The sequence below is a fragment of the Mchenga conophoros genome, linkage group LG7 (genome assembly GCF_057382185.1).
Source record: "Mchenga conophoros isolate Kocher_MC1m ecotype Shallow Benthic linkage group LG7, M_conophoros_male_GT1.1, whole genome shotgun sequence".
NCBI lineage: Eukaryota > Metazoa > Chordata > Actinopteri > Cichliformes > Cichlidae > Mchenga > Mchenga conophoros.
Genome location: NC_140532.1, coordinates 65,914,915 through 65,931,538, shown reverse-complemented (window position 1 = coordinate 65,931,538; position 16,624 = coordinate 65,914,915). Strand labels below are relative to the sequence as shown.

General features: G+C 42.6%; 1 protein-coding gene across 2 annotated transcripts in view; it reads right to left on the bottom strand.

Moving 5' to 3' along the window:
• The window catches only part of kiaa0513 (KIAA0513 ortholog), a 29,163-nt gene extending 15,443 nt beyond the window's left edge, over positions 1-13,720 (bottom strand). For both annotated transcript variants that reach the window (XM_085280864.1, XM_085280865.1), the window contains exons 1-3: positions 13,586-13,720; positions 4,449-5,019; positions 1,110-1,209 (exon numbers count right to left, since the gene is read on the bottom strand). In XM_085280864.1, the coding sequence (XP_085136990.1) occupies positions 1,110-1,209; positions 4,449-4,828 (480 nt within the window). In that variant the 5' untranslated portion in view covers positions 4,829-5,019; positions 13,586-13,720. The remainder of the gene's footprint in view (positions 1-1,109; positions 1,210-4,448; positions 5,020-13,585) is intronic.
• Positions 13,721-16,624: the final 2,904 nt, after the last annotated feature.

Below are 16,624 nucleotides of genomic sequence, written 5' to 3'. Positions count from 1 at the left end.
ATCACGTGATGCATACTGCTCCGACTGCTAACGTTCTGAGGTGAGTTACGGCGTGTTGCAAGTTTTGTGAGGTGCTTTCGTGATATTTAATGGATCGGATTACATTTTTTATTTTTCTCCGATATCCGATCCAGTAATTTAGGTCAGTATCGGACCGATACCGATACGTAATATCGGATCGGTCCATCTCTAGTATGTTGCACAAGTACACACGTTTACTCAGCAGTTAAGTGCGCTGCACAGCTGTCTGGTTAACAGTCTTGATGGGCGAGTGTATGTTTACGTATAAGATGTTTTGAATTTCGATGCTTTGAGGAGAACAAAGCAGGAAAGAGCTGATCGTGGACTTCTCTACAAAGCAGGCGAGGAATTACAAGCCCCTCATCATCAGTGGCACGCCAGTGGAGAGAGTGGACAGTTTCCGATACCTGGGTGTCCACATCACTCAGGACCTGTCATGGTCCTGTCACATCAACACCCCGGTTAAGAAAGCCGTCAGCGTCTCTTCTTCCTCAGAAGACTTAGAGACTTCCATCTGCCACTGAAGGTGCTCAAGAACTTCTACTCCTGCACCATCGAGAGCGTCCTGACGGCAAACATCTGCACCTGGTTTGGGAACAGCACCAAGCAGGCCAGACGAGATCTGCAAAGAGTGGTGCGCTCGGCTCTTCTCACTGTTGAGGTCTGGGAAGCGCTTCCGCTCCCTTAAGGCCAAAACAGAGAGAATGAGGAGGAGCTTCTTCCCCCAGGCTATTCGGGCCCTGAACCAGGTGTAGGACTGGACTCTCCCACACATATCACATCACCACACGCACTCTGGTTTTTCTTCATGCACACTTCCTATAATTTATAATCTCTTTCTGCTATTTGCACATTTTTTTACTGTAAATTTCTAAGTTAAATCTGTAAATTTTGTATAACCTGTAAATTGTAAATACTGTAAAACCACTGACATTTAATGGTCGGGCATTGCATTGCACAGCACTTCACCTCATGTCATACTGTGTATGGTTGTGTGTGAGACAAATAAAATTTGAATTTGAATTTGAAATGACCTGCCATTGTATAATGGGTATAACGAGGGAGCGTTTGAGTTTCTCCGGACTTACCTGAGCGCTGACATACTTGGCAAACCACTCCCTGCCTTTTCCATTCTCTCCACTGCACAACTCTCCAAAACGAGCCTTCTCCTCTTGGTCAAAGTCCTCTCTGTGAAAACATGGGGCTGCTGTGAAAACACACTTTAAAGTCTGCTTTGATGAAAATGAAACAGAGAAATCTGAAAAATACAAAGAAGATGGTTCTGAAGTTTGGACTGACCGACAGAGAAAGGCCGAAGATGTAAAAAACAAAAAAGACTGGCAATCACTGATTTTACATCACTGAGCTAACAGCCAGCTCTTACAGGTGATTTCAGAAGATTGCTCATGTTTATTAATGTGAAAGATGTCGCTGCTGTCCCAGTGAAACAGCACGGCTTTAACAACGTAGTGAAATTACCTAAAAAGTAGCAGCATTGCAGGGCAGCAAATATCCAACTGCATACTGCACAACATTCAAACTCATCTTGTGTATTTACTGTCTGCCTTCATGATGCACAGCTCGCTTAGTCATGCATTACTGCATTAGCATCTACAGGATGCGGCTCATCATATCTCGAATCCTTTCACTATTACATTAACCCTTTAAGACCTACCATAGAACCAAGTCCGCCAGAGCTTATATTATATTTTTACATGCTGTAGTGCCATTTTTGGGAGCATTTCAATTTGCTATACATCAATACAACTGTTATAGCCCATATTTTAATAATATGTATGCATTAAGTCCATAGTAATTACATTAATTGCAAAAAAGTGCAATAAACTACAAAAAAATTAAACATTGTTTTTGTTTTGTTTTTTTTACATAAATTTCTACTTGGAGAAATTTAAGAGGCTTATCCCTCAAAACTTTAAATACAAAAAATAGTTTACAACAACAGGAAATTTATTTTGAGTGTCTTCATAGTTTTATTTTTGAGACACACCAATTTTTATATACTGCAGGAAAAACGAAAAACAATCCTATGATGCAAATTTGCAAAGGAAACAGCATGTGCATCAAAATAAACTGTTTAAAGCAGTGCAATTTGAGTTCTAAGCATCCCAGAAACTATTCAGAAAAGCATAAAGTCAAACATGACTTATAAAAACACCAGTATAGGCTTTTAAGGCCTACAAGTAAAAAACTACATTTTCTGTGAAAATGACGTCACTTTCGGTTTCGGGCAGGTAATGGCGGACATGCGACAGTTCGCGTTGACGTCTGTTTCAATGTGGGAAGTGTTTTGAACAGCTGATCGGATCGGCAAAGCGTGTTTCTGGAATATTATGTTTTTGTTGCTGCAAGTGCTTTTTATGCAATTGTTGCAAAGCTTTATGTGGAAGGAAACCGTGACCGAGGACAAGCTGATGGCATAAGATGTAAGTAAAACTCCTCTGGTTTCATATGCAAAAAATTATTGCGCTAGCTTACACGGTTCCAGTTCTACAGGGATTTAAAAATAGTTACGCAAAACGGAGCGTGCTGCTCCGACCGGCTTTAAAGGGTTAAGGGACAATCAGAAATCCACTAAGAGGGTGATGAAGATAATGAGAGATGACTGGACCGTCCCAGACAAAGGTAAAGAGGGCAAACTGCTGAATCAGAGTTCTAATGGCAAGAAGATTTTACTTTAGGATGAGATGCGTTATGGCATTGACCACAGAGAGGTCACATGGTGACCTCTCTGTGGTCAATGTGGGTCAATGTGCAAAGAGCTCAGTGGTCAATGGTCAATGCTTGAGGGGTCAAAATAAACACACCTAACAAAGTTCAATGAAATACAAAGCTGTCCTGATATTTAGAAGTGTCTTTGACCAACCTCACATTTCACTCCATTAGATTTCTTACGTCAGCAGTGACCCCAGTGACCCCCGTGACCCTGCCGCAGTGTCACGAGAGGCTCAGCGTGTAAACCATGAAGCACGAGCACCAAGGCCACGTGCTAAGCACAGAGGCCACTGTTCAATTTCTTCACTTCTTAAAATATGCTCGAGTGATAACAGCAGAACCACCCATGTGTGTGATCATACAGTGCAAACACTGCTGCTTTAACATAAACGTGCCCATGGCTACATTGAGACACCCTGGTTGGAGTTTGTAACCTCCTCTGTGTTCAAATACCAACGATATCTTTTCCTTATCTGGCTTCCTGGACAGAATTTAGCACTCTGGTAAATGTCGACGCCACCTTCACCCTACAGCTCTTTCCCTGCGTTGATAATTTGGTGGCTACCATCCAGACCCACACAATGCTCGCCAACATTGGAGAGGCGCTGTCGGACCGTCAGCTCCTCTATGACACGCTTTGAAGTTTCTGTACTGTAATTAACTTCCTGCATGTATTTTCACAACATTTCTAGTTTCATAAAGACAGGCTGTTAGAAACATCCACTAAATCTGTTGTTAAAACACAAACACGTACAGACGACATCAGATAAAACCAGTCACGCCTACGGTAGACTCGTCTCCGCGATCGACATGGAGGGTTTACAGACTTCTCCACATTCTTTCTTTCATCATCACAAAACAAGTTTCAAAAATCTAAAGGCGAAAGGCAACACCTTTTCATCATACCAACTTACATTTTAACAATGCAAGTTAATCCAACGCCCTTTTCAGTAAACACTGTCCGCAGCAACCTCACATGACTCATGCTGCTTTCAAAGCCCACACTTTTGTGTGGAGATCAAAGCATTTCAGCCCAGATCGTCTCACCCTGCCTTCCTGATTTCATGTGGTTCAGATCTGACAGTTCACTTTCAGCAAAAGACAAAAACCCCCAGAAAGTTTCAATAGTCTCAAAGAACGACTGAAACAAACAGCGGATATCAGGATGATTGTTTCTCTCATCTTTGTCCGTTTTTTCCAGGGATCCCTGTTTGTAATTTCCCACATGTATGGCACAACTCTGATCTGTTTCAAGTCAATGACATTTCAGTAAGTCAGACCTCTTCTATTTGCAAAACACGATGCAACAAGTATGCCACTGATTCATCCTAAAAAACCCACAATTTTCAAGTTGCATGTTTTCTTACGAATGCCGACGCTGTACAGACGGTGTATACTTGTGCAATTTCAAAACTTTGCATCATTTTTCTGTCATTCTGCAAAAACTTATGGGATTACTCCATCATTTACCAACACAGAGAAGCAGACAGTTATTCACAGCTATCACTATTATCCATATCACTAATTAGCCTTTAGAATGTGTGAGGAAGCCGAAGCACCTGCAGAGAACACACAACATTTTTCTGTGGCTCTAATGCTTCACAATCTCATTTATCAAACAAATGTGAGCTGTCTTTTTTTAAGACTCACTCAAACACAAAAGACCAAAAACAGTTCAAAATGTTGCTCCTTACTTTCCATGAAACACCTTCTCCACATACGTCTTCATGAACTGCCTCCTCTCCACCGTCTCGGCGTCGGCTTCCTCCCCGCTGTGAGCCGACGAAGACGACGACCTTCTTAGTTCCCATTCATGAGAGGGCGGGTCCATGTCATTTTCACTGTCTGCCGACTCTGTAGCATCACTGTCGTTGTTTCCCTCCTCTGACTGGTGGTGGGAGTTGGGCTTGGTTGGAGCCATGGGCTCTGGCAGCTGGTGGACTCCTGTGGAAGAAGCTGGCTCTGGGGAGAAAATGTCTGTGTGTCCTTGGTGTTGCCCTCCATCTATGTTGAGAGTCTTGGTCTCTGACGGTAGGTCGAAGTCTATTAGGTTGTCCACTGCCACACCCTCCATGGTGGAAAGCCTCTTCGTTGTGACTGTGCAACAGTGGTGTTAAACAGAGCTATTTACTGCTGTGCAGGAACATGAGAGTGCTGGTCCCAGTTTAGGTTTCCACTGAAGCTGCCGGCCTTGCTAGGTTAGGATTCTGCAGATCATTCCACCCCTGAGGGTGCTGACCCTCACAGAGTGAACTCACAAAGCATCTGTGGACCAATGAAAGAGAGAAATCAGCAATATTACACCATGTTAAAATAGACAGTGTGAACATAATAATTTTAAAAACACACTTGACCTGCAATTCAAACAAAGATCATGTGGTTTGATAATGTTAAATACCATTAACAAAGGAATATATTTGGCCAAAAGCTGCAGTTCCTGTTACGTCCACTTGAGGCTATCTATGAAAGTGAGCCAGTCCCCACAGATTCCCATTTTAAAGCACTCACATGAATAATTTTGCTTGCAGTGAATGTGTCCAGTATGTGCATCTGTGTGTTACATTCAATATACGGATGCAGTATGTTCGCCAAGCTAAGTAGCATTAGCTGTTAGCTTAGCAATCCACACTCATGCCCAAATATGGTCACTTCTAGCTCCAAGAAATGACACATAGTAGCTAAAACATTGAAGGCTCAGCAGGCAGACTGCAAAACCAACAGCCACGTCCATCTTTTACATACAGTCTATGCACAAATGTCCTCCTAATACATGGGTTTTAGGCTTTATAAAAAATCATGCCATGTGTTACAAAAAAAACACATGTTGCTGATGTGGTGAAGTTTTTTTTTTTTTTACAAATGTTCTCAGTAATATAATTTCAGACCAGATACAAATTCAGAGCATTTACGTGAAATTGATCCATATACAGACATCAGCATTACTCATTCTGAAGCTTTACTAATAACCTTTCAGTTACTGATTTAGGAATTTCCAGCCACTCCTGTTGCAGATCACTTCAAGTTCAGTTCATTTAATGTGATTATCGAGTCCACTACATTGTCTCCTAATGGAGATTTGTCTCTGGCCAGAAAGTCTTTTCCTTGTTGATGAATCTAAAAGATTCAGTTCAATATTTATTAAAAAGCAACATCATGATGATTTGAAACATTTAGAAAAAGTGAACAAGCAAATCAGAGTCCTGAATTCATTTAGATCACCTTAAATATATTTAAACCTGGTTTAGCTATAAAGCCTTGAACTAACATTTCCCCTCCGAGTTTGTCCTTAAAGCAGCATTTCTGCAGGACTTGGTGCAGTTTTGCAAGAGTGGTTGGGTGGAGGTGCTGCCTTAAAGGCCAAAGTCAGAGAGTAAACAAACACCTCAAATTACAAGAACGACTGCAACCCTTACTTTGCTCCAAACTGAGACAGTGCTTTGCGACGGTCAGTCTAAGAATCCTTTTCTGCTATGAAAAAGTGAAAACATTCGTAATGAAAAGAAAAGAGGGTATTACAGGCCGTGTAGCTGCAAGTGTAAATTTAACCGCCAATAACAAAATGTTACGTGAATAAATCTATACAAGTTTACTTCTTTCTAAATTTGAGATGATAAAACAAAACCAGTGTGACATCTGACTCAACACCAGGCCTACCAAACGTGCCTACGGTGACACGGCACTTCTTATTTAAATGCTTAAGGTGTGAAAGTGAATATAATTTCCTGTTGTTTCTGATCGCACACATTCTGCAGGCAGAGTTAGCTGAGCAGAGCAAAGTATGCTTTGTGGTCTGACATAAAAAAACCCACAAACCTCCTGATAGGACACGCTTGTCCTCCCTGACTCTGATGCTTAAAGAAGGAGAAGAAGATCTTTGTATCTCAGAAAGCTGATCCTTACCTGGAGGCATCAAAACAGATCTACTGATCACTTCTCAGAGGGAAAAAAAGAGCACGAAAGAAAACGAGCAGCATGTTGTAGCTCCACACTGTCATTTAGATCCTGTTCAGTTGTCCTTGCTTTGAAATCTCACACCCCGTTCATCTCTAAAGTAAACCTCAGTGTTGTATTTTTAGAATCTATTCTTTCATCATGTTACAGTGCAAATAATAGGAAGTTGGAATGATTGATTAAAAACCACAAAGAAAAAGGCAAACAAATCTTAAACTGCACTGCTATACATCTCCTGTCACACACACCTTTCATCTGGTTTGAAATAAATGCCCAGTCATGGGACAGCATCACACTGCTGACTCCTCAAACGGCCTTCCCAGGATTCCTCACCCAGCAACAGCTGGCATCCTTCTCTCACACACACACACACACACACACACACACACACACACACACACACACACACACCCCCCCCCCCCCCCCCCTGGGCCAATGCTTGTCATGCAGCTCTGAAGATGAGGTTATATAATGCAGCGTTTAGTGAGTAAGACCGAGGGTGAAACACTCGAGATGCACAAACACACTCATGTGTACCTAAACACCCACATCACCAAAGACAAAGCAAACATTTGGCCTGCAGACGCTGCTTAACGTGTGCCATTTACTTACATTGTTTCCTCCGAGCAGGACACTGGCTGGACCTGCCGTCCCCGGTGACACGGCTTCCTCGCCTAATAAAACTAAACACCGGGGGGCGCTCTTTGATGTGTCCGCAGTCTGGCTGTCACTCTAACAGCCATGGTTTGGTGTGCAAGTCTGAGTTTAGGTCAGGGTTCAGCATCATTTTTGACAGAGTTAAAATCCCATCGAGTAACTTAACTGGATAAGTGGTAAAGAAAATGGATGGATGGGTCGTCATTTACCTTTGCAAACAAATCTCAGTATTATTGTTTCTGGGTGGGAAGAATTTTATCCAAGAATCTGTGACCAACCGTTATATTTTCACTCGGGATTGTAAACTGAGTTTTGTTCATTTGATTTAATTTTCATCAGGCTTGATTAGGTTTAAGAGTGGTTGCTAGGTGATGGAGTCTGTAATAAGACCCGCCCACCTAAGGAGTAAGAGCAGGAAAGAAATAAATCAAAGATATGTTGATGACAAATGTACTTGCGTTACAGCAAAACAAATCAAATCTAAGTCTCCATTCGAGTCGTACTTTTATTTACTCAAACCCTCTGAAGGTTAAACGTGGAAAATACTGGAAAAAGTGAGCATCTTATGTGAAGTTTAAACCTTGTTTTGTTCCTTCCTGTGATTAATCTGACACACTGGACTTCTGGTTATAACTCAGTGTAAGACTTGACCTTTCATTGTCATTGTGTTACCTTTATTCGAGTTACGGCTTACAAAGATCTCTTAGACCTAAAGGCCAATTATAGGCTTGACAGTAAGCCATTGTGTTTCATACTATTTCAAAGCCTTGTGCCAACAAAAGGCTTATCAGTGGTTGGTTTTGTCGTTTAAAAAAAAAGGTGTTGCGTTTCCTTTCCCATTGATTTCCATATGAGCCCTTCAGATATATTTTGCAAGGCTTGGCATGGGGCCACATCCTTGGTTGGCAAAGACTTCCTGTGGACAGGGCGCTCTTATGAATCACTACGCATTTCCTGTTAAGGTGAAGTCACAAGATCTTTGACACTCTATCCTTTATTTCTGCAGTGGAAGTGTAGATGTAGAGGTTTCCACAGACACGTCACTGGATCAAAGGTGATCTCTGCTTGGCTTTTTGAGCCTTCAACAGTCTGCACTGATGTTGGGTCAGGCGATTGTGGAGAATGGTCACTCCTTGGGTTTTCTTTGGTTCTCAAGCAGTAGTAGATGGAGCAGATGAAGAACGGCCTGCTGGTTGAACTGGTGCCAGTGTTCAACTACAGACTTCAGCTATTTCTGCCTCCATGTCTTGTTATAGCTTTGAATAGAGAGAGTGGTGTAATTCTCTCTCGTGCTGGTCTTCCTCCACATAGCACCAAACTCCAACTTGGATCGCTTATTGGACTTTTTCCATTACCCACAGTGAAATCATTTCTTAGCTAAACCTCAAGAGTTTGGCTTCATTTTGGATCTTTAGCAGTGGTTTAGAAAGGCTGCTCATCAGAACCTTTGCTAAGTGGAGTCTTTTGTTCTTCACTTAACAAATTCTCCATCTTTAAACATGTTGCCAGTGAACCAAACTCGATGTATTAATCTTCTGACAGTGAGCTCACTTTTCGCTGCCCTGATTATTTCAGTATTTCAAATATTTCAGGAGGTTGTGCACGACCGCTTTAGAATCTGTCAACATGGGGTGGCTGATAGCTTTGTAATTAGAGCCCACACCATATGGGCATTAACACCCAGAGCAGCAAGTCTCCGGCTTACATCCCAACAGGTCAGAACATTAGGTGCATTTTTATGCCCATGCAGTTTCTATCTTTCTTTCTACACTATCCTCGTCACTACAGGCATAAAAAACTTTCTTTTTCTGAAACAGAAACCTTCAGTTGAACCGTGACTTGTCTCGGAGAAAGCAACTTAAACCACAATAAATAGATTTACAGGTCATCCAGGCCTTTATGTTTTTGGCTGTAATTTAATCATCTGATCATGTTTAAGTGGTAAACATCTTGCATGGGTTACTGAGCATATGTCCTACAGCTAAACAGTCGTGCCTGTGATGCTCAGAGTGTGAAATGTTGCTTGTCACATCTCTCCCCTGCAGCACTTCTTTTAGATGCCCGAAAAAACAGCAAAGCCCCTCAGTCAGCAGTCGTGATTCCCTGTTGAGGATGGATGGCAGCGGTACAATCACCTGCTGGCCAGTGACGCCATTTGGCCTGATTAATGTGCCCCGTCCTGCCACAACAAATGCACACACACACACACACACACACACACACACACACACACACACACAGTCAGGGACTCTATAAATCACACTCCTCTCTGACTGCAAAGGATGCAGGATTTTTGCTTCCCTGAACCAGAAAGGGCGCTCCCAGCCCCCCCTCCTTCTCCCTGAAAATACACAAACACACAGTGACATGCAATCCCTGAACCCAAGTGCACACAAACACACACACAGCCCCTCCAGGTAGCATGCACAGAGGAGGGTGGTTCAATCGTGATGAAAGATACTATGAAGCTCGGGGGCTCCACACCAGCATCACAAGACCTTCTCCCATCTCATTTTCAGTGTGTGCTACACGACTCACACAGGGAAGCCAGAGCCGTTACGCAACCTTCCCCCCGAACCACTCCACCCGAGGAAATATTATTCAACACACAAAATCTGCTGAGCAAAAACGAACAAGGCACCCCCGACACAGTTCATCCATCTCTGTCGCCCCGGCTTTCTGAGCCTAAAACACCAAACGCAATCCAATAACTCAGCTTTCTCCACTATGTCAAGCACGGCATTACAGAGCATCAGCTCAGCGCATAAGCAAGGTGACTTTAAGGTCTCCGGCTCAGGCCACTCATCCATTTCTGTTCTCAGAGGCATTCCTGAACAATGCTCGTCTTTAATTCAGGTGAGAACCAATACCCGACTTGGGACTTCCCTGACCCGCAATCCTTTGCAATTTGAGAGGGTACATATTCAGTGTCCCCATTAATGTGCCTACTGGGATATCTCAGTTACCAAAACAAAAGCAGTGAATGCATTTTCTGGATCTTCCTTTAGAACACACACAAAGTCTGAAAAGACTTGGGAAGGAGGCTACTTCTCCTTCCTCCTTTTCTTTACATGATGACATCCACCCTGTTACAGTAACACCCTTCCTTGTATCTCAGGTATTGTGAAATAATTTAATTTTACAACTTTCACAATGTTCCAAAGCAGTGAAAACCGTGTTTTGTACTGTAACTGTATTCCAAGCAGTCTGCAGTGGAAACTGGAATATCCACAACCTGCACCGGGTCTACTGGCAGCAGCCTGCTAGTGACCAAAGCAATCACAAGAAGGATTGTGGTGCAGCACTGTACACCTCTTTGTGACTGATTTCAGCATGCAACAGCCAGCAAAAACCTGCAACCGGTCAGAGATCAAGATGATAAAAAAGATGGATGTAGCTTTGTGGAGGGAAAACTATAGCTCATCAGATGCCACCAGATGGCGATGGTTGTGATTGGAAAAGGGCCTTAATGTCTGTTTACAGAGGTCAAGGCCTTTCCTGACCTCTGTAAACACTTTGCTGCAGAGTGGACTGTCACTCATGTTGGGTCATATGAGTGCCTGTATAACACCCTGGTATTTGGCTGCAGTATAGATCACATGCTACTCATTACAGTTAAATAGTTACCATGCTGTATATGGAATGTATCCAAACCTGTCAAACAGGTCAGCCAGCATGATGACAGAGCAGACAGCTATTACAAGTATTTAAAACTATGTTATTAACATCTCCAGAGCTAAGAGAGTACACGGGAAAGCTCACAGTTTTAGAGACCAGAAAGACTAAAGTCTCTTCCCGATGCCCATCTTATGAGGAAGTAATAAAGTTGTTTCTAACAGAGGTGTTTTAGCTGTTGGCTGGGCAATGAACCTTCATAAAATCAGATAATGCTATTGTGGATGGTGAACTTCCTAGTGCAGATCCATGCTGTGATAGCATTTTACGCATTGCACCTTTAAGAGGCAGCAGGGAGTGGGTGCTGTGGGAGCAGTGGGATCAGAAACTCGAATCTTCAGAGGTGCAAATAAGATTAGACGATCTCAGAAAGAGCTGTTTGTCTAATTACAGGGTGTTAAAACAAGGGGGAAGTGAAGCTGTGTGGGACAGTTTGGAATAACTGACAACACTAATAAATGCATCTTTATAAAATCCTGCTACCCAGCCAATATATCAGAGTTTAACATCAGTATAAAACTGAGTTTTATGGTGCAATATAAACATGATCTAACAGCAGAACTACAGCGGCAGAGAGCGACGGCTGAAGCTCACAGGCTTCTGTCACGTGTTCAGTGGATGTATGACAAGCAGAAGTGTGTGATGGCAGATTGGTGAAGGTGTAGAATCTCAGCTGAGGGGCCTGCACTCCAGATAGGATCTCCTCACCACACATTAACGCTAAATAATGTTCTCAAACCTCATCCACAACATCCACCATGGATTTTTTATAGTGGTAAGAAAAATCCAATGCAGAGGTCACAGAGAACAGGACTGTGTACAACACTAATACCAGCACGTCAGATCTCTTCCTTCATTTCATTTCAGTCATCCAAACATGACTCCCTTGTGTAACATTCCCGTTTCCTCGTAATGAATTGTAAATTAGAAAGAACATCAGTCGCAATCTCTGAGAAATAGCATAAACCCTTTCCTCGTGCTTCACGACAGAAGGCAGAGGCTGGAGGGCAGCACGGCGATGCAAGCTTCATTTACAAAGGCAGCTAAACACTTCTGCCCCACGGATGAGGAGAACTGAGCAGCAAATGCTGTAAAAACTGACAGGAAGTTCATCTCCGTGCAGACTTCCAGATACCACCAAGCACAGTCCCCATCTTTGTCACACACACACACACTGTGGTGGTTCCACACAGAAGATGGAAATAGGCACATGTGAGAAGTCTCAGTGTGAAGGAGACCGTTTTTGCTGACTGCATGATAAAACTAACATCATGTTGTATTGAACATGGGCTCCCCCCCCCCTCGTGGACTTCAGAAGAGACCCCCTAGTGGTTATTAAAAAGAATGCAGGTGTGAACACAGTCATCGCGGTGTGGAGCAAAACAACCGCACAGAGAGCCTCGGAGAAGGTGATCTCGGTGTGGCTCCAAACGAACTGCAGAGGAGTTTGTTTCCAATCCAACTAGTATGTATGCTGATAATATGCTTTTTTTTCCCTTTTGTGTTTGTTATTTATTAAATTTTTCTTCCACAACACATTCATAATAAATTTTAAAAAAATACAGGTAAGTATATTTTGCATGTGTGGTCATCATTTTTTCTATAAAATCGCAAAGGACATCTTTCACAGTTTACTGCACACGCTCGTCTTTTCAGCCCACATTTACTTGACACTATTACATGTCAATAACTTCTGTCTGATCTCTTTGCCTTTGCTTATATAAAAGGAGTTCTTCCTCCCTGCTCTTGCCAAGTGAATGCTCATAAGGGAACTGCCATATTGTTTGGGGCTCTTCATCTAATCTTGAAGGGTCTTTGTAATATAGATTTTCTTCTTGGCAAAGAAAAGCAAAGTATCTGAACTGAAAAAGCAAAAATCAGTAAAATGATATTAAAAGCTGGTAAACCTGACAGTAAAGTAAAGGTGAGCTACTCTCCCATATTCATTATTACAGTAAAAAATGACAAATTCCTATATTTGGATGACACATCTGACGAATATAAATGTGTCTCTACATCCTTAAAAACGATGCTCCCTGTTTTGGTTTAAATCCACCGCCTTCACTCAAAGCGTAACAGCTCTCAGCGAGGTTTGGCTTACGAATACTCTCCAATCACAATCTGTCACGAGTTCATTAACATATGAAAAGTTAAAGGCACGAAGGAAGCAGGAGCTCGCACCGCCAGCTCCTCATCATCGGTGACCCGGGCGGACTGACAGCTCCGAGGAAGCGGCGCTGAACAAACAGACACGTTTCCTGGAAGGCTGGGAGCTCCGTGGAAGACTAGAAGCTGACCGTCAAGCCATTTTAAGGCAAACAGGGAAACCCCACGTCAGTCACAGAGAGGTTCGTCTGCAAGTGCAGCCGAACACATCCAAACGAGAGCGGCTGCAGCGTCCAGCAGCCCTATACGCTTTGACCCCAGAGCCATTCAAGCGACCACAAACCCCGCTGCACAATAACGTTTAAGACCCGTAAATTACGCAGTCCGGAACATGTAAAGTGACATCTGATGAGCTGACAAGGTAAATAAAAGCTGTACGTACATGAAACATCCGGTGCTGGACGGAGAAGAAGCAACTCACTGCTGCTCGTACGCGTCGCTCATCTCTTGCTCCTGCGTCTTCTTCTTTTTCTGTAGTGGCGTTTTCGAAAAGACCTTTAGTTGCATTACCGCCACCCTCTGGATCAGAGAGTAGCTCAAACCAGCTAAACCACGGATTTCTCCTCAGGTCTGTATTCTCTAACAGTCTCATCGCCAAAAAACACAAACAGATTAAAAAAACAACAAAAAACTGTGCGCATATTTGGTGTGGGGTATTTTTTTATCACCCCGTGATCGTCGGCCAAAAAATGATTGCCCGTATTTAAAGTGTTGTAAACGGCTTGTTGGCGTATTATTTGTCAGACAAATGTCAAACCTGCCTCTCATGAATGATGTAAAGTCATTTTGAGCCACAAACAACATACCTGATACAAAGAAGAAGCTGCATTCAGTTTTGGGCAGTTTTGCATATTCTTTATTTATTTAGCTAAAAAGTCTTAGCGACATCAAAATGTCTTTCCTGACAGAGATGTGGCCAACAAGGCAGCAGAATTTATAAGAAATATGACATCACTGCTTTGTGAAGGTATAATAAGTGTCCAGCAGAGACTGGATTGATTCTAATGGAGGTACAATAAAGAAGAATCATATACTTGCAAAACAAGTTCACGCTATCTCCACGGACGCAATGACCGTGCAGAAGAGCAGCGGTGTTTTAGTTGTAGGGGCGCAGTTTTCGTTTTGCTGTTAAAAGCCGCAAAATTGCGCGCACGGAAGTGTAAATGTGTGTAGGTGGGCTGCAAACAACCTGTTCATCTATTGTTTTGTTTATAAAAACACGCAGGCAGAACTGACTGGCAGCACAAACGAGTTTAAATTTGAGCAGCAGCAGTGAGGGAGTGTGGTCGTTTAAGAACACATTGTTCGTGCAGGTTTCCCGCGTGTTTGTTTCAGAGAACATGGAGTTAACTTAGATAAATGAAGGAGAAGCCAAGGTTTATGTCACGGAGGAGCAGGGAGGACTCGGCGCAGACTGAAATCTCAGAAAAACAGGTTTATTTACACACTCCAGGTGCACTATATACAGGTGAAGGAGAAGGGGGCCAGGGTTCCCAGGGGTGCAGAGCGGGGTCGGGAAAAGCGTCCAGAGTCCCCAAACCAAACACGAGAAATCTGCATACAGAGAACAAGGGTTAGCACGGAACTTTCACGGACAGAGCTCAATACTGGCTGAGGCTAAAGTAGCACTGACGAGCGTTATTCAATAGTCCAGCGGCGAGGTGCTCTCAGTCACTGCCTTAAGTAGCGGGAGCAAACAAGGTGAGGAGCCACAGGTGATTGCCTACAGGTGGTGGAGGCCGGGAGCTCACAATGAGCTCCGCCCAGGCAGCGAGCAGAGAGAGAGGAGAGAGAGAAAAGACAAAACATAACATGTAGCCACACAGGGCCAGCCGAGCAGGCACGGGGACCATGACAGTTTAAGATGAGGGCGGACTGTATGAGGTCCTTTCCATAAACGCGAAATCTTTGCGTATCATTTTTGGCGCGTGCCACAGACGAACACGTCGCATCAGATGTTAATGAATTTACTTTGCCATGTGCGTAATTACGCGCATCCTTCTTGTTTTTGGGTTGCAGACTCATGCTCCTTGAACAAAGACAGCTGTCTGTTTTTAACAACTTCAGATGTCACAGAAGATAAAAAAAACAAACAGATTTTTTTTGTTTCCATCTTCAGTCAGGAATCGTCTGCCAGTCTCACCCTCCACTCTGAGCTCACTTGTGAACAAGACCCTAAGATACTTCAAATCCACCTCCTGGGGTAATAAGTTCTCGCTGTGCCAAAAAGTGATTTCTGATGTTTATATGTGTTTTCTTTTATGTGGAATTGGTAAATAGACTGTAGTCAACAGGATTTACAAAGGGGTTAAATAAAGACATGTCTCTCTAATATTTTTAATATTTTACCTAAATTATAACCAATCCAAACCCTTTTGGTCACGTAAACATTTTATAGAACTATTATGTTATTTTTGTTCCATTTCTCCTGCCCTCTTGGCTAAATCTCTCTTAAAAACAATTTTAATGCCAATAATCTTTTTAAGTGGATAAAAATGGGATATATGAAAGTCACTACCAAAAAACTGATTGCAGCTTCTACCTTGTGACAGGAATGTTGTTTGTGGCTGAAGAAGATGACTTGATATCATTCATGAGAGACACGTTTGACAGATGTTTCACATTTTAAAGGCCAACTAGTCATTTATCTAATCTTAATCTTATTTCATCTTTAAAATTCAAATAAAATCTTTCACTTTTTGGCAAATACCCAAAACCACTTATCAGTTTCTGGCACAATACCGGCTTCCAAACCGGCAGAATATCTTTCAAAAAAGGCGAAAAATAACAAAAGCAAAATAAACAAAACAACCTGAAATGAATCATCTTGTAATGCTGTCGCGTTCAAATGATACAATGATGCCAGAATGTCCAACACGTCACTCAGCTGTCTTCTTCACCACCTGTGACCAGTCATTTGGAAATGAGCTCTCAGTGTAAGTACCTGGGTTTGGCCACTTGGGGGGAGCAGAACAAGACAAAAAACAACAGATATGAAGGTTGTAGAAGTTGCTGCGTGGACACACTTGAAAAGTGGGCACATGCCTCTGAGGCCAGAGGCGTTCTTGGGCTTAAGAGGGTTTAATATATACAGAACTATTATTTTTCAATTACTTGAATTAAATTATTTTGGAAATGATTATAAAATTATTCCAATCTTTTGTTATTGCCTGAGTAAATCATATGCCATGTAGTGGCATAGCCTCTAAATCTAATGTGTATTTGGCAGCCATTAAGTAAAAAGCATTGACACACTGGGAGAAAGCTGCACTTTGAGTTCCTGGTTGTTAATGCTGACCCACATTTACAGCAGGTCTGCAGCTTCCAGACTAATGATAGTGGTGGATCCACAGTGTTAGCACTACTGGATCAGATGGACGCTGTCTGACATTTCTTGTTGAGGAAAAAGGTCCCTGACTGT